Source organism: Apostichopus japonicus, chromosome 9 (assembly GCF_037975245.1).
Source record: "Apostichopus japonicus isolate 1M-3 chromosome 9, ASM3797524v1, whole genome shotgun sequence".
Taxonomy (NCBI): domain Eukaryota; kingdom Metazoa; phylum Echinodermata; class Holothuroidea; order Aspidochirotida; family Stichopodidae; genus Apostichopus; species Apostichopus japonicus.
In genome coordinates this window covers 217432-243127 of record NC_092569.1, presented here as the reverse complement: position 1 = coordinate 243127, position 25696 = coordinate 217432, and the positions used below count along the sequence as shown (strand labels likewise).

The following is a 25696-nucleotide window of genomic DNA, read 5'->3' as shown; positions in this document are numbered from 1 at the left end:
ATTACAAATAACCAGCAATAATGCTACAGTCTTTGGTTTAGACAGTTGTGCAGCTTCTCCGCAATGCTTGCAACTTTTCAAATGATACAATAATAAATTGATACTATTTGAGAAAAGTGACAATTATATCAATTATATTTAACACACCAACCAAGTTATGCAAAATGAACACTTACCAGGAGATGCATCCTTGATTGACAATCCATCTTAAACCAACAACCCAGATATCTGTAAAATAAAATATTAAACTATTAATTATACAAGTTATCATGCAAAATCTAGACTACATGCACAGCCTAGCCTACATGCACAATGTATGCTGGTTCATTCATTTTAAATAAAGTTGAATATTCAAAACAAAGTACTGTAGCTTACCAGCCAAATAAACAATGAGGTTCTGCACCGCCTGTTCAAGTTCTGAGGTTAGCTAACGTTACATGATAAACCTATGACTATGAGGCATAATGAAGTTAGTGTATAACACTAGTAATAGTTACAGGCATATTTATGGTTCTAGTTTATGCTTATCTGTGAGGGCTTTCCTGCGGAGCGAGAAAAAGGAAACATACACAATGTGTTGCCGGCGTGCATTAAGTTCACATATTGACAAAGTGTCTCACCCCTGACTCGGCCCTCCAAACTTCCAAGAATAACACAACAGCTGCAACTGCAACTAATTAACATACAAATAACAGAAATAACATTGACTTACACAGCGAATCGTTTCAATATAAGTTTCAATATGAAAATGAGTTCATTTGACAGTACTTATGAACAATTTACATAACATACATTCTTACACTAGCTCAAATAAATCGCAGATCTATCGTTACTGCAACAGGTCCTACCAGGCCTAAGCCCCTTAGTTTAAGGTGACCAGACGTCCCCAATTTTCGGGGACAGTCCCCGATTACAGTGTGATGTCCCCAATGAACAATTGTTCCCGAAAATGTCCCCGATTCGTCAAAATGTTCAGGAATTTCAAAATATCCCACATTATTAGTAAAATAATTATAAAAACAAGATTTTGTCAAGTGTGCAGTCGCAGAACGGAACTAACCAGTATTTTAGATGGCCCAGTGTAAACACTGTTAAAATATGATAGATCGATCTAGCCTAGCACTCTTTCTTAAAGTAAGTAAATTTCATCGAAGAAAAAGCTACATTTTTGAAAATAAAATTGATTTAAAAAGTGCTTCTAAGTATCACCATTTTACATCTAAGCACGTTAGGCACTTGAAAATTTTCCATAACCCCTTAGACCCCTCCCTCATATCAGTCACGCAATAAATGTCCCTGATTCGAGTCAGGCAAATATGGTCACCTCACCTTAGTTACACCTAGGCCTAGGCTACTGGAAGAAGCCTATGCTGGGGTATATCACCACCTAAGATTAGAGTAAGTAGGCCTTGTACTAGCTAGTACTATAGAACTTAGAAGTACAGGGTAAAGGTTAACTAGGCCTATGCAGACTATTGAAGTAATACAAGGTACCAGGCTATAGTGACAAAGGTCTAGATAATTAATAACTAGGTAATAATCATTTCTACAGATTAATATGGCACGGGCATTTCTGACTTGCTCTGGTACGATATTATTATTAGATAACGACGAGCAAATTATCAGTGTTCTTGCCGTGGCGTCATTGTGGCAGATCAGCAGTGTCACCCTGTTCGTCTTTTTCGAAGGTTTCGGGTACAGGGCAGGTATTATGGCAAGCCGTTTTAACATTTACCTCGCTATTCTACTTAAGTAGAATTAATTCCACTTAAGTAGAATACAATTAAGTGAAATTAATTGCACTTAAAGGGTGTGAAGACTCGCGCAAAAAGAAACGTCTAATGCCGGTAATTTGACATAGATTCGAATGAGGCGTAACAGAAGTGTTAAACACTACCATCGATCGCAGAAAATACACACACAGCTTGCTACCCCTCGGTAATTAGACACTAGTGTACAGTCAGTACATACAGCTGCGGTCAATACCCACAGCACAGTATACAAACGATACAGCGATGGACATCTCAGGTCCAGCTACATATAACAATTAAGGTATCACGTTTCATTACTGTCTGCGTTTTGTAGCGACACGAAAAAAAAACGTCACTTGCAAGGAACAGAAAGTTAACTTTTTCAGATGGCCACACGTGGTTTGGGGCGAGTATATGTACGAACATAACACCATACTTACACCTAGCAATATAAGCAAAACTACGTTTACACTGAACGTTAGACATTCGGAAAATGCAGCCGGCCAATCAATCGTTGCAAACTGTTGCTGATGTAATATTCTTGATGATAATTATACAAGAGATGATTCGAAGAGGAGTTGTTATGGCTTTGACTTCTGTATTCAGAGTGTCTCATTATACACACTCATTGTTCTTAACTACTTCTACTAACATGCGTCATATACAAACATTCCTAAGAGTGACCACAGCCCCATGCTTCTTAGGGTAGGTTGGTGGTTACAACAGGACATATTGTGGTTGCTAAAGGGTGGTGTAAAATACAATACTGTAGAATGAGTACAATATGTTACAGCTGATGCAGTTGGAAGGGCACTTTTGAGGGCAAGGGAACGACTACAACACGAAATACCACCAAGCAGTGGTACTAGTAGTAGTAGTACCACAAGGCATGGTACCCATGTAAACATTGTACCCAGACCAACGACTTCTCCGCACGAGGTAAATGTTAAAAACGGCTTGCCATATGACCGATCCTTCAATTCCACTTAAGCTAAATTGTATTTTACTTCAGTAGCATTGAATTTTCCAAATAAATACAATTGTATTTAGCTTAGGTGCATTTTTATTTTACTTAAGTAGAAAAAGAATGACACTTAAATTAAGCTAAATTAAATTTTACTTAAGTAGAATTGTATTTAACTTAAGTAGAATACAATTAAGTTAAAGTGAAATTGAATTTAACTTAAGCTTAAAAGAAAGTGGTTATTTTACTTAAGTGGAATACAATTAAACTTAAGTTAAATGCAATTCTACTTAAGTTCAATTAATTTCACTTAAGCTAAATTGTATTTCACTTAAGTTTAATTGTATTCTCCTTAAGTGGAATTGGTTCTACTTAAGTAGAAAACGAGGTAAATGTTAAAACAGCTTGCCATAGGTACTAGCGGAGTTGTTATGGAACAACTCCCTGCTTCGAGGGACCGCTGTGAGTTACTTATTCCACGTTCTATTCTATTCCGAGTGTGAGTAACTCGTTCGACATTCGCGAAAGATTAACTGCTACTATACCTATGAGTTACCTATTTGCGAAAGCCCATTAGTGCCAAACAACAAATATTAATAATTCGCAATAACGAATTTAATAATCCGTTATGACGAATTAATAATTCGTAATTACGAAATAATAATTCATAATTACGAATTAATAATCCGTTATAACGAAATAATAATTCGTGATAACGAATTAATAATTCGTCATTCCCTCTCCATGGCACAAAGCCTGGGCAAGTCTGAGGAGATCCTGGGTTGCGAATGCGACAAGATCCCCCTCTCTTCCTCGCCGATGTCGTCCAGAGGAAAGCAGAGCAGTGCGTCTGGCATCAGCTTGGTTGCAGGAACTGCCGGAAGGAAATCGAAGGCGATGAACCAACCGCCTTAGGGGCTCCACTCCGGATTTTTCCTAGAGGTTTACTCCTGAAGCCTTTCCCTAAATAGAGTATGCTGCAAGGCAGCGGAGGTTTGAGGTTGAAGTTTCCCTTCTCCTAGATGAGTGGCGTTCCCAGGTTAACAGGCCCCATCTACCTGGGTTTGAAATTAGAGTTTCCTTCTCCTAGGTGAGCTACCCTCCAGGGATGACGAGCCCCACCTACCCGAAGCACTGGATTTCTGGCGCCAGATCTTGCGCAAAATCTTCAGAACGATTGTAATGTTTTGTAAGGTGAGTGGATGACAATATGTGATGATTTTATAGGAAAGCCTTATGGTTCAGAAGTAAACAAAAAAGTAACGTTGTATAGTTTTCTAACTGAATAAATAAATTCATTGATAAAATAAATAAACAGGTGATGGGTTATGTTTGTAGTCAAGATACTTGGTTTACCGTATGTTTTTCTGTTGCTTTTAAAATAGTACAAGCAATGGTGGTAGAATGACAACTACACCCTCCATATCCACCCCCCCCCGCTCCCCACCCACAAGCACCTCTCTGGATGTGCGTCTGCATCATTCCGCACATACCAATAATCAATCATTTATGTTTCCTGTGATGTAGCCTAGACCTAGTTTACTTTGATGTGTAGTTGTATGAAAACTAAACAAATTATTTCTTTTCACAAATCCATGTGTGTGTAAAAATTCCGCGGTTGAAACTGTGGGAAAAGGTACGTACACAGGTACAGCGTCACTTGCTTTTGTAATGTAATACGTAGATTACTTTCAATAGTGGCTGGTAGAATCAATGTTCATCAACGCAGTTTACTTGTCTTTCGCTATAGAATCCGGATGCGAACGGCGAAATAACAACATTGATAATAGGTTGAGGAAGTAACCTAGTACGTAACACTAACAAGTAACAGCATCATATCAGTGAAGTTAAATTCTTAATAATAATTCTTGTTTCTCCATCACCGTATTTATTCCTCCGAACGCAATGGGTGGATCACAGAGTCAATTCACAAAGGCAGAGTTGGAGGAATATCAGGTAGGTATACTATGTTTGCATACTAAACGATCGATAGTAGGCTAATTCATATCATCGAAAAATCTTAGTTTAGGCTTGACATTAGGCTAGGACGATAGTACCTTGTTCTAACTAGGCATTGGCTATGCAACAAATGGACAAATGGTTCGCCGAGTACTAGTTACGCGAATATGTCGATACTCATTACACGTCATTGCAGACCTAACGTTGGAACCAAAGGAATCTTTGAAATAGCTGTTGACTACTCCCAATAAAAATCAGCGCGGAATTAGCCTAAGTCAGTTAAGATGTAACGATTATATACTAGTGATTGAAAACTGTTGATTGCAACTTGTGACAGTGAACTATACCAAATCAACAAATGGCTTGGCAGGTCACCCCCATGGATTTGGCTCATTTGTAGATATTAGTAAATTAGGAAGGTCTGCAAACTTTGAGCATCCCTCAGCCTTGTACTTTTGGAGTTACAGAGTTTAAAGTTGAGTTGCCACACCCCCTTTTGTGTGACCCAGTGTGCCCCTATCACAAAGTACCAATTTCAGTTCTTAAAAATGAGCTAAATCCAAGAGGTGACCTGACAAGGATTTCTAAAAATTGGTTGATTTTGTATGAAGGACACTATAACCTAGTATACTATGTATAGTTGTGTTGTCTAGGCTAGTATAACCTAGTATGCTATGCATGGTTGCATTGGTTTGTTTGCACAAAATCTGTAATTATAGTAAAAGCTGTAAAAACATTGTTAACCTTTATACTCTAACATAGAAGTAAACGTCTTTCATCATTTGAACACCTTTGGTATGTAAGTGCTGCCGCCAACTTTTACAGAGTATTGTGGCACTGTTGTTTTGGTGCCACTGTTTGCTGCAGATGGTACGAATGATTCTCTATAGAGTACAGGGAAATGTGTGTACAAAAACATATTAAGGTTTGATCACTGAGATTGTCAGTCTATTCTGTAATTATTCATATATTTCCTTTTGTGCCAAATTTGTTGTTAAAACATTAAGTTGAAGATGGTCCTTTCACAAGTCTTTTTGTTTTGAAGTAATGCAAGATGATTTTTTTTATATTAAATTACAATGTTGATTGGGAGCCAGGGAGAGGGGGGGGGTGTGCATATTTAGAAATAAGTGACACAATATATGTCCCAATATGATGTAAATTAATCTAGGTTATAATGTTCAGGAAAAATTTGAGATGGTACACTATGCTACCAAATATGTACCATCAGGATATGGGTTCCAACTGAAACACTGGTGTATTACAAAATAAAATACATTCTTTGTAACATTTTATGCTTACAACTTATTTTTCTTCACAGGATCTCACTTACTTCAGCAAAAAGGAAATTCTACAGTAAGTACAATGAATAGGCTATGCTTTAATAGCTAACAGAAGTTAGTCATGCTTAAATTCCTAACTTTGAACTGACAAATTTGCCATGTTGCAGTTTCTATATGACATTTTCTTTCTGCCATTTCTTCTATGAATGGAATATTTGTGAAAAAGAATGTTCAGCAAATTAATGCTACTTGATTTTCTGTATGTTCAGTGCATAGCCAAGTTGCCAACAGTGAATAAAATGTACACTGTATGCATGTGATTCATTGGTTCTTGAGTTTGTCTGTCTGTCTGTCGGTGTTGGAATCGTCTCTTTGTTGGATTCATATTGTTTAATTACAGTTAAGTCTTTGTAGAACCTAAAAAAGCTCTGAATTTTTCAGAGAATTTTTAATTCCATTTCAAATTCTGTTTGGTCCTAAACTCCTGCAATAATTTTGATCAACAAGGTGCATCCCTTAATAACACAGAATGTCAATTTACTAACAGTATCAAAGCTTTGTAATAATGATTCATGTGAATTTATGGTTATCCATGATGATGGGCTTGTGTGAACAATTTTGATTACAAAATCCAATACACTGTTTCAGGATAATGGAAGGGTAAAAACTTGTCAAGACTGAGAAAGGCACAGGCCTAGAATAAGAATTGCATTAACTTCACCTTTTTAATGTGTGCAGGAAGTGTAGAAAATGATAACTATTGCAATACAGTTACTGAAATGACCATTTTGTTTGCATCTAAAGTTCCAGTTAAACTGCTAAATGTTTTGAAGCATTTACATGATCTTGCAGAAAAAAAGTGGCAAACACGTCTGTTGCCCTCGGCCCTAAGATTAGGGGGCAATAGCAATGCACCCTTAGCTACTTGTAGTCACATTTCATATTGTTTTTATATCCTTTTACAGTTGTTACAAACGGTTCCTTGCTCTGGATACAGATAAAGTCAGACAAAACAAAAATGTGAGACTCAACAAGGATACCATTCTTTCCCTTCCAGAACTCCAGGTAAAAAATAAATGAAGTATTTATGCAATCAGATGTTTAAAAAGTAAAAGATATATTATAGAAACTTTCAAATATTGAAGTAAAACTCATTAAATTTTGAAATTGTTAGATTTGTATGTAGTTAATGGATTACTTTCGGCACAACACATATTTGATAAGTTATAAAACACTCATGTCAGTTTAGGTTGTATTTCTATACCACTTTTACTTGCTTAGAACTGACTTATTGTTATGAAATAGTGATGCCATCTCTGATGTTACCGAAACACTCCATCGAGACACCTTACAGGCCTCTTATGTATTTATCTAGGTCATGGATTCAGTTTTCCCACGAGAAGTTTTAACTATCTTATTGAATCTTGGTACAGGGCCTTTTCCCAAAATAGATTCCATTATGTCTGTGGAACATTCGAGAAGGTTCTCTCACGTGGTATGGAAGTTTCCATAGAAAGGGGATGGACTTCCAAACTCCCAACCAATCAGGGCAGATCAGTGCCAGCGCACTTACAGTATTTTTATATCGTTAAGTTAATACAGGATGGTCAGGTTATTGGCTGCCTACTGATTGTGCGCAGAGGGATTTTATAGAAGTAAGGTATAAAAGGAAAAGGAGGCCGAAAGTTTATCACTTGGTCAGCAAATTTATCACTCCGTCAGCGCTCCGTGATCAGTTCGTCGCTTCGTCATTGCTTCGTTACTATTTCATCACTCCTAATTGTTTAATTGACGGAGTCAAGTCAAGTCAAATCATTGTAATTTAGTTTTATTTGTAAAGAGAATCGACAGAGAAGAAATTATACCGAATCATTAATCAAATCCGATCTTGTCAAATTGTTTTTCTGTGAACTCATTGTTTTCGCCCGTTCGAGACATCTCCTGAAGAAGCATAAATACGGCATCAAGATATCCCAGTACCTTTCTATCGCGAGTCCCGATATAGTTTTACTATCGGAGGAAGCGGGCTCGTCACAATATTACATTATGCGCCATGAGCGTCTTCGGATGGATACCGGCGCAATACCAAGTGTACACAATATTATTATTATTATAAACATGATCTGTGGCTCATGATCATTAAAACGGGCTGGACTAAACTTGAACACACAACCATTAGGTCAGGTGCAACACAAAACCAAATCGGACAAAATAAGACTTAAATTGTAACTTCAAATAACATGTTTAGGATAATTGCAATATGTCAGTGTTCCAAATGGTGCTGAAATGTCTTCAAATATACTCTATTGTGTATATCCAGTTAAAGGATCATGTTTTAGTTAAGTTATAAGATTTGATAATCAATTGATTAACATTATCATGTAACCCACATTCCAGAGGTTAAACATAATTTAAGGCTGAATATCCTGAAAAAGAACATTACTAGCACTGATAGTTTTCTTTTTCTTTCTTTAAACTATGGCGGATATTTTGCTTAAAATCACACTTTAATACTGTTATGAAGAAGACTCTTAGCTCTTAATCAAAACCACATGGAATCTTAATTTAATAGTTATAGTCTTCATTCATTGAAAAAGTCTAGCTGAATATCATAGCCTCATACAGTACGTATATTACAGCACTGTCTCTCTGTCTGAATATCATAGCCTCATACTGTACGTATATTACAACACTGTCTCTCTGGCTGAATACCATAGCCTCATACAGTACGTTTATTACAACACTGTCTCTCTGTCTGAATACCATAGCCTCATACAGTACGTATATTACAACACTGTCTCTCTGTCTGAATACCATAGCCTCATACAGTACGTATATTACAACACTGTCTCTCTGGCTGAATATCATAGCCTCATACAGTACGTATATTACAACACTGTCTCTCTGGCTGAATATCATAGCCTCATACAGTATGATATTACAACACTGTCTCTCTGGCTGAATATCATAGCCTCATACAGTACGAATATTACAACACTGTCTCTCTGTCTTAAATTTAAAGGTGAATCCATTTAAGGATAGAATATGTGCTGTGTTTTCATCTGAAGAGGACAGTTCAATGAACTTTGAAGATTTCTTGGACATGGCCTCTGTCTTCAGTGACTCTGCTCCTAAAAGCGTCAAAGCGGAATATGCCTTTAGAATTTATGGTGAGTTTTTTTGCTGTATCAGGATCTCTGCAGGATCACCTCTGCCATGAGCCCATTCCTCCCCCCCTCCCCCCGTTATCACCTCTACCATTAGCCCAGTCCTCCCCCCTCCCCACGTTATCACCTCTGCCATCAGCCCATTCCTCCCCCTTCCCCACATTATCACCTCTGCCATTAGCCCATTCCTCCCCCCTGCCCACGTTATCACCTCTGCCATTAGCCTATTCCCCCCCCCTCCCCACGTTATCACCTCTGCCATCAGCCCATTCCTCCCCCCTGCCCACGTTATCACCTCTGCCATTAGCCTATTCCCCCCCCCCCCCCTCCAAAGTCAACTGAAGGAACGAACAGAAAATTGGTGACAGAAACTTATACTTTAGTCAGGTCTCTGGAGTGATGAAGTTTTGATCTTTATTTCTACAGTCTACAGTACTGAAGCCTACACTTCTTAAAGATATGATTATAAATGCTTAAGAACAGGCACACTGCTGACTATCCAGGACTTCTCAAGTTGCAAAGGTCAAGTTGAATAGGGCAGTGTGCGGCCGGCTTTAGGCATAGACTTCAGAAGTTTAGATAACAAAGAATACGAATATTAAATTTGTAGAATACAGGCTTTTCTTAGTCAGTATACTTGTGTAATTATGTTTGGTTCAGATGGTTTAATCTAATAAATCTCACAGACAGAGGATTCCAATGTTGTGTGAGTCTAGCATTTAGTCTGTTTGGTCAGATTATCAAAAAGTTACACATCCAAGACAAAATACAGTCTGACATCTATATAATCTCTTATATACTGACCCAACTCATTTAATATAACTTATCCCAATGTCTACCAGCAGATGATGAATTAATTTTTGCTGTCAAAGGTGTTTAGAATTTTTGCAATAGACTTGAAGTAAAACAGTATTACCAAATTTGGACTGATGTGATATCTGAATTTTTTAATTATTTATGAGACTTTTGCCATCTTTGATCTTTGACCTTTGATCTGTTGCAATACAAGATTTGTAGATGATGGAACCTGAACTGTCAAGATGCCTGATACATTTAAAGAAAAACCTTATAAAAGGCTTCATAAGCACAAGTTTTTGATGATGTATTCATGCTTAGATGAAATCGTTAATTATTATCATTACCTTTCTTTGAAATTCTTGTGCAATTAGATCCATAGTTGGAGAACATTGCTAACAATAAATGCTGTAATGTTGTTGTTCTTGTTGTTGTTATTAATTATATGTTATTCCAACACAGAATGTTACAATTAATTCTCTAGTTTTACTTTTACCATTTTTACAACAGCCATAATGCTATAACACTCTTACATCAAACTTATTATTTTTCCTCTTTTTGTTTTTTTTACAGATTTTGATGGAGATGATTACATTACCAGTAATGATTTACGAGAGTTGATTACGAGATTGACTGGCGACCAACAACTCACTGCTGATGAAATGCAACAACTTATAAATGATGTAAGTGAAAATAAAATAATAAGTACGGACAAATTAACCATATATAGCATATACTCACAAAGGAGCCCAGTTTGTGATATTCATGCCAAGCATATCACACTGTTCATTCTGGATTGTTTTCCTCTAAATTGTACAATTCATGTTTTCCAAACATAACAAATATGAGTACAAGTAGAATTGTCCTTGGTATAAGTAAGAGTACAAGTATTTGTCTTTGGTGTGAGTACTAGTACAAGAAGAATTGTTCTCGGTGTGAAAACTAGTACAAGTAGAATTGTCTTTGGTGTGAGTAAGAGTACAAGTAGAATTGTCGTTGGTATGAGTAAGAGTACAAGTAGAATTGTCTTTGGTATGAGTAAGAGTACAAGTAGAATTGTCTTTGATATGAGTAAGAGTACAAGTAGAATTGTCTTTGGTATGAGTAAGAGTACAAGTAGTATTGTCCTTGGTATGAGTAAGAGTACAAGTAGAATTGTCTTTGGTATGAGTAAGAGTACAAGTAGTATTGTCTTTGGTGTGAGTAAGAGTACAAGTAGATTGTCCGCGCTGTGAGTATGAGTACAAGTTGAATTGTCTTTGGTATGAGCATGAGTACAAGTGGAATTGTCCTTGGTGTGAGTATGATTGTCCTTGATGTGAGTATGATTGTCCTGCTGTGAGTATGATTGTTCTAAGTGTGAGTATGATTTCATTGCTGTGAGTATTCATGTCCTTGGTATGAGTATTAATGTCCTTGCTGTGAGTTTATAATGTCCTTGGTATGAGTATTAATGTCCTTGCTGTGAGTTTATAATGTCCTTGGGGTGAGTATTCATGTCCTTGGTGTGAGTATTAATGTCCTTGCTGTGAGTTTATAATGTCCTTGGTGTGAGTATTAATGTCCTTGGGGTGAGTATTAATGTCCTTGGGGTGAGTATTAATGCCCTTGCTGAGAGTATGAGTACAGAATGTTACTATTCAATGTGCTCGAGTATGAGCACAGGTTACTACAGTATGATAGAATATGAATACAGTAAGGTATGCATATCTAGCAAGGTATGTCAACAATGTTTTGAATGCAAGAAACATTAAAATCTCAAGCATGAGTTGCTCTCCCAAATTATTCATACACAGTTTGGGAGAGGGGACATGCTATCAGATATCATACACAGTTGGGGGGGGGACATGCTATCAGATATCATACACAGTTTTGGAGAGGGGACATGCTATCAGATATCCAGGGTTCCGCCCAAGGTGGATTGAGTGCCGGCAGGACTATCTAAGCGGAGCGCCACCATCGGTTGGCGCGGAGCGTACAAGAAAATTTTGGGTTTTGGAAACCCCCCAGATGGCCGGAAACGGCCCTTCCCGAGTATTCTGAGCCACATGTAGACAGCTTTGAAATGAGATCTCATGTCTGGAATTTTTCATAATTAATGAAAAAAGTTAGGACAAATATCTGGAGCACCAGAGTACAGACCAGCCGGTGGTGCCTATTAAATAAATCATTCAGGCTGAGATGATAATTTTAGATGGACAGTGAGTGAGAGTCCACTCCCAAATAAAGACGAATCATAATGAATTATGTATTCTCTCTCATTTATTCAACATCGGGCCTATGAAATCGGTCCATTGAAAAGATATCACATAATTACATAATTACCCTACCCAACTACCACGGTACATGTGCTGCGAATTTTCCCAGGTACCTTGCCAAACAACTGTGAGCTCATCCCCTGTCTAACACCTAAGTATGACACTGTGATGTGTTGGATATTTTGAACAGTTATGAACTGGATTTCCCCTAGTCTCAAACAGATTGTTTCTGTACGTTCGACCCTCCGGCTATGGAGCTGTTTTTTGGAGTTCCTATCGAAAATAAGTGCCGGTCGGAAAAGTCACTCAGGCAGATTGTGGCGGTCGGTAATTCAGCGTGCTGGTCGGGCCCGACCGGCGCCGACCGGCAGCGGCAGAACCCTGGATATCATACACAGTTTGGGAGAGGGGACATGCTATCAGATATCATACACAGTTTGGGAGAGGGGACATGCTATCAGATATCATACACAGTTTGGGAGAGGGGACATGCTATCAGATATCATACACAGTTTGGGAGAGGGGACATGCTATCAGATATCATACACAGTTTGGGAGAGGGGACATGCTATCAGATATCATACACAGTTTGGGAGAGGGGACATGCTATCAGATATCATACATAGTTTGGGAGAGGGGACATGCTATCAGATATCATACACAGTTTGGGAGCGGGGACATGCTATCAGATATCATACACAGTTTGGGGTGGGGACATGCTATCAGATATCATACACAGTTTGGGGTGGGGACATGCTATCAGATATCATACACAGTTTGGGAGAGGGGACATGCTATCAGATATCATACACAGTTTGGGAGAGGGGACATGCTATCAGATATCATACACAGTTTGGGAGGGGGGACATGCTATCAGATATCATACACAGTTTGGGAGAGGGGACATGCTATCAGATATCATACACAGTTTGGGAGAGGGGACATGCTATCAGATATCATACACAGTTTGGGAGAGGGGACATGCTATCAGATATCATACACAGTTTGGGAGAGGGGACATGCTATCAGATATCATACACAGTTTGGGAGAGGGGACATGCTATCAGATATCATACACAGTTTGGGAGAGGGGACATGCTATCAGATATCATACACAATTTGGGAGAGGGGACATGCTATCAGATATCATACACAGTTTGGGAGAGGGGACATGCTATCAGATATCATACACAGTTTGGGAGAGGGGACATGCTATCAGATATCATACACAGTTTGGGAGAGGGGACATGCTATCAGATATCATACACAGTTTGGGAGAGGGGACATGCTATCAGATATCATACACAGTTTGGGAGAGGGGACATGCTATCAGATATCATACACAGTTTGGGAGCGGGGACATGCTATCAGATATCATACACAGTTTGGGGTGGGGACATGCTATCAGATATCATACACAGTTTGGGAGAGGGGACATGCTATCAGATATCATACACAGTTTGGGAGAGGGGACATGCTATCAGATATCATACACAGTTTGGGAGGGGGGACATGCTATCAGATATCATACACAGTTTGGGAGAGGGGACATGCTATCAGATATCATACACAGTTGGGAGAGGGGACATGCTATCAGATATCATACACAGTTTGGGAGAGGGTACATGCTATCAGATATCATACACAGTTTGGGAGAGGGGACATGCTATCAGATATCATACACAGTTTGGGAGAGGGGACATGCTATCAGATATCATACACAGTTTGGGAGCGGGGACATGCTATCAGATATCATACACAGTTTGGGGTGGGGACATGCTATCAGATATCATACACAGTTTGGGAGAGGGGACATGCTATCAGATATCATACACAGTTTGGGAGAGGGGACATGCTATCAGATATCATACACAGTTTGGGAGAGGGGACATGCTATCAGATATCATACACAGTTTGGGAGAGGGGACATGCTATCAGATATCATACACAGTTTGGGAGAGGGGACATGCTATCAGATATCATACACAGTTTGGGAGAGGGGACATGCTATCAGATATCATACACAGTTTGGGAGAGGGGACATGCTATCAGATATCATACACAGTTTGGGAGGGGGGACATGCTATCAGATATCATACACAGTTTGGGAGAGGGGACATGCTATCAGATATCATACACAGTTTGGGAGAGGGGGACATGCTATCAGATATCATACACAGTTTGGGAGAGGGGACATGCTATCAGATATCATACACAGTTTGGGAGAGGGGACATGCTATCAGATATCATACACAGTTTGGGAGAGGGGACATGCTATCAGATATCATACACAGTTTGGGAGAGGGGACATGCTATCAGATATCATACACAGTTTGGGAGAGGGGACATGCTATCAGATACTTGAGATTTATCAGAATTGGTTTGATTGACTTTTTCTTTAAATATTTTACTTTCTTGTGGAATGTGCCAAACAATTTCAGGTTAATGTTGTTGTTCTCCAATGCTGAGTTGTGTAAATTAAAGGTTTCTGAGTTGAGTTTTATCATGGTGTAGCATACTAGTATTTGGCTAGACTGCAAGTTTCAAAGTATATCAAGTAATTTAAAAGTCAATAAGTTTTAAAACGTACTGATACTAAGTTAGAAGATATGAATGCTAAAGTTTGAAGTATCTCCTGTTGGCTTTGAACATTTGTACAATTATTAAAATTAAAACTAAATATAAATGTTGAAGCTTATATTTAGGCTTTAAGCATCTCTTGGGACAGTAAATTCAAAGTTTTGACCACAGAATTTCAAGGGCACCAGCACGTCTTTCTGTTAATGCTCGTGAATATTTAACCTTTGCCTGTTACATCATATTCTTGACTGAGAGAGATTAAAAAGATGCAAGATTGCTGTAAAACCGCATGAATTTTGTATCAACTGTGGGACTTGTTTGTGTGCTCTAACAACAAGCATACACATATCGTACAATGTCACCTTTACTGAAACAGCTGAAACTGTTGCTAGGCAAATATCTAACTTAAATTGTTTGTTTTAAGATAGAAGGGAAGAAGCACAACAAACAGACAGCCAAATATAGAAGTGACTTTCAGTGTAGATCAAACAGTCTAGTAGATGATTCTTTTCTTATTCAAGTTATCCAGGATTAGAAATAGTTTCAGAGTTGCAGTTGTTTGTCTGTTCATTAGTTAAAGAAGAAGGTGCAAAATGCTCACAAGGCAAGAAATTGGCAAATCACAAATTACAGCATCGTCAGTATCTCTTCAAACAAATTACGTAACTGATAATTTAATGACAAATTTTAAACTCATTTGGCAAGAGTACAGACTGGTCAGCAGTCAACCATGATAGCATCCTTATGAGTACAGACTGGTCAGCAGTCAATAATTGATGATAGCATCCTTATGAGTACAGACTGGTCAGCAGTCAACCATGATAGCATCCTTATGAATAAAGACTGGTCAGCAGTCAACCATGATAGCATCCTTATGAGTACAGACTGGTCAGCAGTCAACCATGATAGCATCCTTATGAAAAAAGACTGGTCAGCAGTCAACCATGATAGCATCCTTATGAGTACAGACTGTTCAGCAGTCAACCATGATAGCATCCTTATGAATAAAGACTGGTCAGCAGTCAACAATGATAGCATCCTTATGAGTAGAGACTGGTCAGCAGTCAACAATGATAGCATCCTTATGAGTACAGACTGGTCAGCAGTCAACCATGATAGCATCCTTATGAGTACAGACTGGTCAGCAGTCAACCATGATAGCATCCTTATGAATAAAGACTGGTCAGCAGTCAACAATGATAGCATCCTTATGAGTAGAGACTGGTCAGCAGTCAACAATGATAGCATCCTTATGAGTACAGACTGGTCAGCAGTCAACCATGATAGCATCCTTATGAGTAGAGACTGGTCAGCAGTCAACAATGATAGCATCCTTATGAATACAGACTGGTCAGCAGTCAACAATGATAGCATCCTAATGAGTAGAGACTGGTCAGCAGTCAACCATGATAGCATCCTTATGAATACAGACTGGTCAGCAGTCAACAATGATAGCATCCTTATGAGTAGAGACTGGTCAGCAGTCAACAATGATAGCATCCTTATGAGTAGAGACTGGTCAGCAGTCAATCATGATAGCATTAGTACAAACTGGTCAGCAGTCAACCATGATAGCATCCTTATGAGTACAGACTGGTCAGCAGTCAACCATGATAGCATCCTTATGAGCACAGACTGGTCAGCAGTCATCCATGATAGCATCCTTATGAGTAGAGACTGGTCAGCAGTCAACAATGATAGCAGTCAACAATGATAGCATCCTTATGAGTACAGACTGGTCAGCAGTCAACCATGATAGCATCCTTATGAGTACAGACTGGTCAGCAGTCAACAATGATAGCATCCTTATGAGTACAGACTGGTCAGCAGTCAACAATGATAGCATCCTAATGAACACAGACTGGTCAGCAGTCAACCATTATAGCATCCTAATGAGCACAGACTGGTCAGCAGTCAACAATGATAGCATCCTAATGAGCACAGACTGGTCAGCAGTCATCCATGATAGCATCCTTATGAGCACAGACTGGTCAGCAGTCATCCATGATAGCATCCTTATGAGTACAGACTGGTCAGCAGTCAACCATGATAGCATCCTAATGAGTACAGACTGGTCAGCAGTCAACAATGATAGCATCCTAATGAGCACAGACTGGTCAGCAGTCATCCATGATAGCATCCTTATGAGCACAGACTGGTCAGCAGTCAACCATGATAGCATCCTTATGAGTACAGACTGGTCAGCAGTCAACCATGATAGCATCCTTATGAGTAGAGACTGGTCAGCAGTCAACCATGATAGCATCCTCATGAGTACAGACTGGTCAGCAGTCAACAATGATAGCATCCTAATGAGCACAGACTGGTCAGCAGTCATCCATGATAGCATCCTCATGAGTACAGACTGGTCAGCAGTCATCCATGATAGCATCCTTATGAGTACAGACTGGTCAGCAGTCAACCATGATAGCATCCTCATGAGTACAGACTGGTCAGCAGTCAACAATGATAGCATCCTCATGAGTACAGACTGGTCAGCAGTCAACAATGATAGCATCCTTATGAGTACAGACTGGTCAGCAGTCAACCATGATAGCATCCTCATGAGTACAGACTGGTCAGCAGTCAACAATGATAGCATCCTTATGAGTAGAGACTGGTCAGCAGTCAACAATGATAGCATCCTTATGAGTACAGACTGGTCAGCAGTCAACCATGATAGCATCCTCATGAGTACAGACTGGTCAGCAGTCAGCAATGATAGCATCCTAATGAGTACAGACTGGTCAGCAGTCAACAATGATAGCATCCTTATGAGTAGAGACTGGTCAGCAGTCAACAACGATAGCATCCTTATGAGTACAGACTGGTCAGCAGTCAACAATGTTTACTGTTAAATTTCTGTTTCTGGCAGGAAATGAAATGATGCAGGTTTTATTTGTAATAATAGTCTGGTAATTTTTTAATTTTTCATCTTTCCAGGTCCTAAAAGAGGCTGATCTGGATGATGATGATGCTTTGTCATTTGCTGAGTTTGAACATGTGATATCCAAAGCACCTGATTTCCTGAAGTAAGTGAGGCTGTATATTTACAATGTTAGGCTAGATTCTGATCTCAACCTAGGTAACCATTAATTGTCCTTTGCTGAGTTTGAACATGTGATATCCAAAGCACCTGATTTCCTGAAGTAAGTGAGGCTGTATATTTACAATGTTAGGATAGATTCTGATCTCAACCTAGGTAACCATAAATTGTCCTTTGCTGAGTTTGAACATGTGATATACATGCACCTGATTTCCTAAAGTAAGTGGGGCTGTATATTTACAATGTTAGGCTAGATTCTGATCTCAACCTAGGTAACCATTAATTGTCCTTTGCTGAGTTTGAACATGTGATATTCAAAGCACCTGATTTCCTAAAGTAATTGAGGCTGTATATTTACAATGTTAGGATAGACTCTGATCTCAACCTAGGTTACATTAAGAATAATTAAAACTATTGAATCTTCAATATTATACTAAGGGCTCAAAATTGTACTATGCTAAGGAAAACACAGAAATTGTAAATATGTAAAAGGCAGCATGCAGCTTGAATTTGGTGTATTGAGGTTCCAACTAGGGCAAAGCCATGACAGTGCTCTTCACTATAAGATGAAGTATTGGAAATTTGCATTTCTGCAGATAAATTGATGGTGTGGATATATCACAGTGATTGTATACACTGTCATTTAAAGTCATTGCAAATAGAACCAAGCCTGCAAAATAGCTCATCTGAAAACTGTCTGTCCTTGCTCAGAAAGAAAGTTGTAAAACTTCTTCTTGTAAATAGATTAGTTCAATGGCTCCAAAATAGACCATGACTTTTGACAACAGTAATTGCACATTCTGCAAGAAATCTTTCAATTTTTTAAATATTTTAAGCTAACATTCGTCAACATTTTCCATGTCAATACAGCCTATTTCATGTTGAAGTTTGTTTCATTAAGTGCATTAATTTTACTTGAACAATGCTGTTGTTTTATCTTAGTCCTGTTTTGTTTTGTTTTTTCTGTCATAGCTCTTTCAGGATTCGTCTGTGAGATGGACAAGTTTGCTGGCTTGTCAAAACGAGGAAGTTGGCTAGAGAAGTTACCAGCAGAGTTTCCCTAAGCAAAGTGGTAACCATGGATTGCTACAATGTGTATTCAGAGATTGACATTGCCTTCAAAACTAATCAATAAGTGGTGTGGATTGGTTATAATCAAAGTTATTTCTCATTCATCTTTCAGTGTTTGTGATTGGGGAAGTTTTGATATCTTCAATGTCTTCATGTTGTTTATGTCTTTCAGCAAGCTATGCAGGTACAGCATGAATTCCATGAAAATGTCATTACACAATTTGTTCCAAACCTTAAAATGGTCATCACATGAGTTGTTATATTCATACAAATTTGCCTAGTTGTGCTGATATATAAAAATGATTGTGTTGATAATAATAATTCAAAAAGGAGCACAATTCTGGAAAAGTTGCAGTTGTTTTCGGTAAAAGTATTACAAAGTTCTTCCAGGTTTAGTGTTGTGCTGTGGTGTCTGCATTAGTGTTTGTCTAAAGGTTTTAAGAGGGCAGTCCTTTCTGCAAAATGTCATGAAATTGCAATATGAAGGCATTTATCAAAGCCTTTAATTTACATGGCAGAAAGAGTAACACAGTTTCTTGGAACTTTTCATGAAATTTTCTATGTAGAATATTACAGGTTTATCTTGCACATAGTTAGTAATTCATTCCTTGTCTACTTGAGAGCTTCCATTCAGCAGGTGCCTAAGATCAAGTTTTACAAATGTTGAAATTATATTGATAGCATATTTAAAAATAAAATCATTCTATATCTTCAGGTTTAATACATATATGCATACTTTACATTTTAAAGGTTTATTTCATTATAAGGAGACCACAGTTATTGCATACCTTTTGGATTACACTTTGCTCTTTCAGTATGTGTAGTCACAGCCTCACCCATCCCCTTCCCCTCCCCAGCCCATCCCCTTGTATTAATGTATGATAAGGATGGTGGGGGTGTTCATCTCTTGTCTCATGAAGCAACTCCTAAGAAAAGATATTCATTTATTACAAGTAAATAATCAATATATTAAGATTTAAACAATTATCTGTTATTACAAATGAAATATATTTTGTCCATTTAGAGTAGTTGATTTGTTCCATTAGGTGTTATGGTATTACAATGTGGTTTGTATGAAAGATGATAGTCTGGTATTAAAAGGGATGTCAAGCCCAGTTACTCAATGGTCAAATTCTTGATGAATATATGGCATTAATTATACATGGCCATTCACTGTGGCATCATGTAAACAGACAAGTCTTCCTGTGAAGCACAAGAGGTCCATTTAATGATGGATTTGTATTATGCTCACCTACTGTAGTAGTTTAGGTGTGTTAGGGTGTGATGCAAATAAAAATGACATTACAGCATTTGTATTTGGCCAGATCAGTTCCCCATTGCCTACGTGATTTTTACCTGGGCAACTGTGTTTTCATCTGATGACAAGAATAGTATCTCATCAATAATTTCAAATCAGACCCACCCAGAAATCAGCTCTGATATATCACACAAGGTATACTGAAACACTGCAGTCCTGAAGCATTTAATCAACTGCTAAGACTCACTCAGCCAGATAGTCATGAGTTATCTTGCAGTGTAAAATGTTACTAATAATAGTTGTGTCATATATAAGGGTAGGGTGGGGGGGTGGTTATGTGTGTAGAAATTCGACAATGTTTACTTTTCTTAGGGTTAGAAGATTGTGCTTGAATTTATTTGGTAGAAATATTATATTTATTACACACAACAAAACAAATTATCATTTAATGTACTAACATTACTTCCATGTAAGCTGATATGTTATCTCTGATTGAAATAATGTTACACTGTATCATTAAGTACTCAACATGACTAGTAATTTATTTTAATTAAATTTTATCTTATTTATTTGGGCAGCTTCTTGGATCACTCGAGGTCACTATTATCTGTGGTTTGCTTTCATATTGGGATAAATATTAATGTTACAATGATTAAGTTTATTTTTTTTAAAGAATTTTTGCAATTTCACATTACTATATTGGTTTCTTTTAACAATTTCAAAATTCTTTTGGGATTTCATTGTTTGATGAGGAGGTATGAGGGTGTGGTCTACTGCCTTTTCTTTACAAAGTGATTCTTTTTTTTACTAATGTTAAGCCATCATCGTTTCAAGAAAACGTACACAAGATTCCTTTGTTCTTAATGTTGTCATTTTGTGTTGTAGCCTGTTTAAAAAAATATTGCAGTGGTACGTTAACAGCACCATTTGTTGCCAATGAGGCCATTCTGGCCTGTAACCTAAAATATGTACAGGAAGTAAATAGTGTTTGTAGCTAGTGCCTCCGGCCCTATAGCAAAGCTTTGGCCATTCTGGCCCGTAATCTAAAAAATTTATATGAAGTAAATAGTATTTGTATAGCTAGCACTATAGCAAAGCATTGGCCATTGTAGTCTGTGAGCTAAAATGTGTATATGAAGTTAATTACTTTTGTAGCTAGCGCCTTCGGCCCTATAGCATCGCGAGAAAATTCACAATTCTTTTCATGAGTGGCGTAAGAAGCTTCCAAAAAGTGTGGTGGGTTTGGTGCCGTTTATGAGGAGAATTTATTTTCGGTGCCCATTACAATGCCCAAGAAGGGCGATATCTCCAAGTAGCAATTTATTTATTAAGATTATCGAGATGATAAAGTCAAAATTTCGAAAGTTTTAGATAAAACATAATAATTATGTATTACAATGACACTTGATATTTGAAATCCTTTTTTTTTTTGACATTTGGTTGCTGACGATCTGATTGCAAGGATGCAAATATGCTAATCCAGCAACACAGTGGAGAACATCACTAGTTATAAAAGAAACAGACGAAGGAACAGAAGTGGCAAGAGTTGCAGCTCTTCACTTTTGAAATGAGCAATCAAATGAGCAATTTCTTTTAGTATATCTCATTATTCGAGTGTTTTGGATAATTATCACACAATTTCGATAATAACACATGAAATAACGTTACTCAAGGGCGTAGGAACCGGGGGGGCTGGGGGGCGCCAGCCCCCCCAGTGAAAAATGTGGAGGGGCGGAAGTATCATTCCGCCCCCCCCCCCCGGTTCGCAAGTCAGAAAACCCCTTTTTCATTTTCAAATGAGAAAAAAAATCTCATTTGGAGCACCAAATTGCATCTAAGGCCAGGTGAAAATACAAAATTAAGTCTACAAATTGGAGTGGGTGTTGAAGTGTGCTATATTGCACCAAATTGCATCTGAGGCCACCTGGAAATGCAAAAAATTCCAAAGGGGAGGGGGACACCCCCTCCCCTTAGACCCTCCCCCAGGCCGGCCATCAGTCTTCAGCCCCCCCACTCAAAAGTACCTTCCTACGCCACTGACCTTACTAGAAACGTTGCCAGCAAAATCACCCTTTAATCGCCCATCGAATACGGTACCCACAAGTGGTATTGGAATATAGTTAATTTTTCTTAACTAGAAAAATGCGACTATTTATCCATTTTTTTCATATTATATTGTAGGCCCCCCATCAAATATTATAGATCAAATTTTTCAATCTTAGTTTTCATTTCCTAACATGCAGCGTCCAAGCCGTGTTGTTTTGTGTTCATCTTTAATCAGTGGAAGATATTTAATATCTCTAGAAGCAGTGGATAGGCCGTTATAGTAAGTATTCCAAGAGTTTTTGCATGTTATATACGAGATGCATAGGATTACACGTGCTGGAAATATACAGGAAAAAAACTGTAGGGGCTTTGTATTAGGATTAAATCGACGACGTCATATGACCACAAAAACAAAGCAATTTAAGACAACCCCTCCCCTCCCCTCCCCACGATGACATACAAATGGACTCCTCCTTCCGTCCCTCTCATTCCAAACTAGAAATAAAATAAACACAAAACTTACAAAATCACAACAACAAAAACTCAATCTTTGCAATAAATGAATATTCCATTTCATACCATTAACACGCATCAAAAGTTTATGAAACGATGTGTTATGACGCAGGCCAATAATGTTCCAATAGTTGACAGTCACAGTGCAACAGCAGACCCACCCGCACCAGCATTATACCAATGGTGAAATCGATTCGATATTTGAAAGAACTGTGTACCTCAGTATCGATTCCTTTACCTTACCCTTTAATGACTCCCAAACCAGCTGCAGTAATTCGTAGCTTGGTACGTAGCATTATCCTTAAACCCCTACAACCCCCTCACATACCCCTCCCATACCCCTCCTATTCAAGGGCGGCGGAACTGGGGGGGCATAGGGGGCACGTGCCCCCCCCCACTTTTCCTCAGGTTAAAAATGTGCCCTTTTTCTACATAAAAATTGAGGTGTCTCAAGTTAGCAAGAGGCCAGGGAACCAGAATGAACACTCGGGAAGGGCTGTTTCCGGTCATCTGAGGGGTTTGTAAAACCAAAAATTTTCTTGTACGCTCCGCGGCAACCGATGGTGGCGCTCCGCTCAGATAGTCGTGCATACAACTTTGCAAATCCTGGCTACGCCCCTGACTTTTAATAAATTTCTGTGGGTCAAACTCAAAGCTATTTCGAATTGAAATTTTTTTTAAAGAAATTAACAAGAAATAAACTCTAATTCGGAAGATTCCAACATTAGCAATAAGCATGATTTCACCTCATTTGGTCTCAAAAGAAAACTTGTTCCTTGTTTCCCTTATTTGCACATTGGATATTGCAGTGCTAGTATGCATATTTTCCTTGAGGGGGGGGGGGGGCGTTGATGGAGTGATGTGTATACGCAAATAAGATAATACAATAAGAGTTATAAAGGGTACTAAATATAAGGCTGCATCAGTCCAATCGAATTTCTGCAAAGTGCCCTTTGATGTCGGTGCCCCCCCCCCCAGATTAAAAGTGCTTCCGCCGCCCTTGCTCCTATTCCCCTCTTTGCCTTAAACCAAGTTGTTTGGTTCGTACTATGTGAATGTGATTACGTACAATAGCATGAAAACATATACATAACATAAGACTATCATAATTTACCATAAAAATAACCAACAATTAGTATCAATAATGCTACAACTAGTAAAGTAAATCACCAAATCCTTAATAATTAACGTTGACCGTGTACAGTCCACCTTGACGTGGACCTATAGACCACACGTACTCGTACTGTATACTGCAGCATATATACATACAAAGATACGTAACTCAGTGCATGACGAAGTTGCTGCACCTGTATAGGTATACAGGTGCAGCAACAGGAGCGTGTGTATAGTGTCGGGAAAGGGTTATCTTACCCCCCCCCCACCCCCACCTTTCTCTATCCAAGTCCCCGTGATAACATCACAAAGAAAACATGTTTATACAGCATTACATATGTTGAATACAATATTAGCTGTCAGATTTTCGAGGACCATAAAGTTTATATGCAAACAATACAACGTTAAATAGAATTAGTTGAGCAAGATTGACACTGGCATGGAACTCTTGGAACAAGCAAGTTACCATTTACTTCATGCTCTGTACCATTAGTACACCCACTGACACCTATTGTGGTATCCTGTAACCCCTCCCTGAGTGCTCCATCCATGCATGTCCTACAAGATGCCCGTGTGACATGATAAGTATTAAATACACTTTTCATTTCTTCAAGCGCTTTTGCTTGCATTAGGATATAATTCTTTGCCAGAAGTAAAGTCGCTATTTTGGAGAGTTTGCGCACTGACGGACCATGCGCGTAAGGAATTACCGACCTCAGATCATCCAATGCGTCGTTTAAATCATGCATCCTCTTTCTCTCGCGCGCGTTGGTGTTTAACCGGACCTGGCGCTGTGTGTGATGCTCCTCAAGGCGCTTCGGTTGAGATGGCTTGAAACTCTGACGCCGGAATCTAATCGTGGAAGTGGTGTTACCAACTTGACTTAAAGGGGGACTAATTTCCTGTAAAATTGTCTGGGAGGTAGTATGTGACGACTGCATTCCTTTTGCAACTGACCTTTTCATGGAAGTTAGATCCATTTTAAGAAGTAATAATAATATTGCAAAATGAGACGAAATCCTAAACTTTCAAAGGCAAGTTCGGACGATTGGTTTCTTCAAAAAATGGTCTGTCGTCAGTACCGAGATAATTTAAAAGCTAGAATATTGCTCTGTTTACAAACTGATTTGTAGTCTTAACGTCAAAAACAAAGCACAACACGTTTCACAACGAAACGATACCGATAATGAGCAACCTTGAATGGTCTCTGTAACCATGGAAATCTACAGGCGACTTTCCAACCCAATTAAAATTGTTAAACTTGAATGACAAAATATTCCATTATTCACGAATAACAACTGAACTCTCCTGATGGCAAAATCTCCCAAATCTCTTATCCACAATGTGTGTTAAGGTACTTCCACAAGTTCTTTCCAAGTTTCTAATTTTCAAAGTAAATGAGATGACACGGAATTGTTACTAAGGATGATTTCATACATCTATAATTAGGCGTAGATCAAAACAAATGTTCAAGAAAAAGAAATAAAATGGAGAGAACATGAATGCAAGGATTCTCATTTAAAATGGAAATGTCCACAAGCCTGCAAAAAAGTGTAATTACTTTCCATCCGAATTCAAGAATTACCCTTTAAATTGCGATTAAGTCCGAACGAATGATGGGTTCTTTTACAGAGAATCTCTTTCGGGTGTCGAATGTGTCTAGATTTGGTTTGACTAATATTTTCTTACTTCCAAATATAATTCCAAATATAAGTCCGCAAGAATGAAACGATTCTGATTACGCCAAATTCCAACGAAAAATCATCCAGAATAATTTGAACATTAATTATCGGTTAAATATCCAACAAAACTTGATATGCACTTAATCCGTTTTTTCCTCTTTGTTGTAGATCGTTGTGAATTTCTCAAAGAAAGATATCGATCAAAAAGGG

General features: G+C 38.4%; 2 protein-coding genes across 9 annotated transcripts in view; one reads left to right on the top strand and one right to left on the bottom strand.

The window, feature by feature from the left end:
* LOC139973530 (carnitine O-acetyltransferase-like) overlaps nucleotides 1–25696 on the bottom strand; it is a 71628-nt gene that overhangs the window by 28932 nt on the left and 17000 nt on the right. For 3 of the 8 annotated variants that reach the window (XM_071980268.1, XM_071980276.1, XM_071980274.1), the window contains exons 1-3: nucleotides 1636–1746; nucleotides 621–673; nucleotides 177–228 (exon numbers count right to left, since the gene is read on the bottom strand). In XM_071980268.1, coding sequence (XP_071836369.1) covers nucleotides 177–228; nucleotides 621–673; nucleotides 1636–1731 — 201 coding nt within the window. In that variant the 5' untranslated portion in view covers nucleotides 1732–1746. The other 5 variants (XM_071980269.1, XM_071980273.1, XM_071980270.1 and 2 more) reach the window with 5 other exon arrangements.
* Nucleotides 4489–20981, top strand: LOC139973537 (calcium and integrin-binding family member 2-like). Its single transcript, XM_071980290.1, has 7 exons — nucleotides 4489–4671; nucleotides 5996–6030; nucleotides 6923–7022; nucleotides 8980–9127; nucleotides 10493–10602; nucleotides 17701–17789; nucleotides 18776–20981. Exons 1-7 carry the CDS (start codon nucleotides 4621–4623, stop codon nucleotides 18795–18797), a joined length of 555 nt encoding a protein of 184 aa, XP_071836391.1. The 5' UTR covers nucleotides 4489–4620; the 3' UTR covers nucleotides 18798–20981.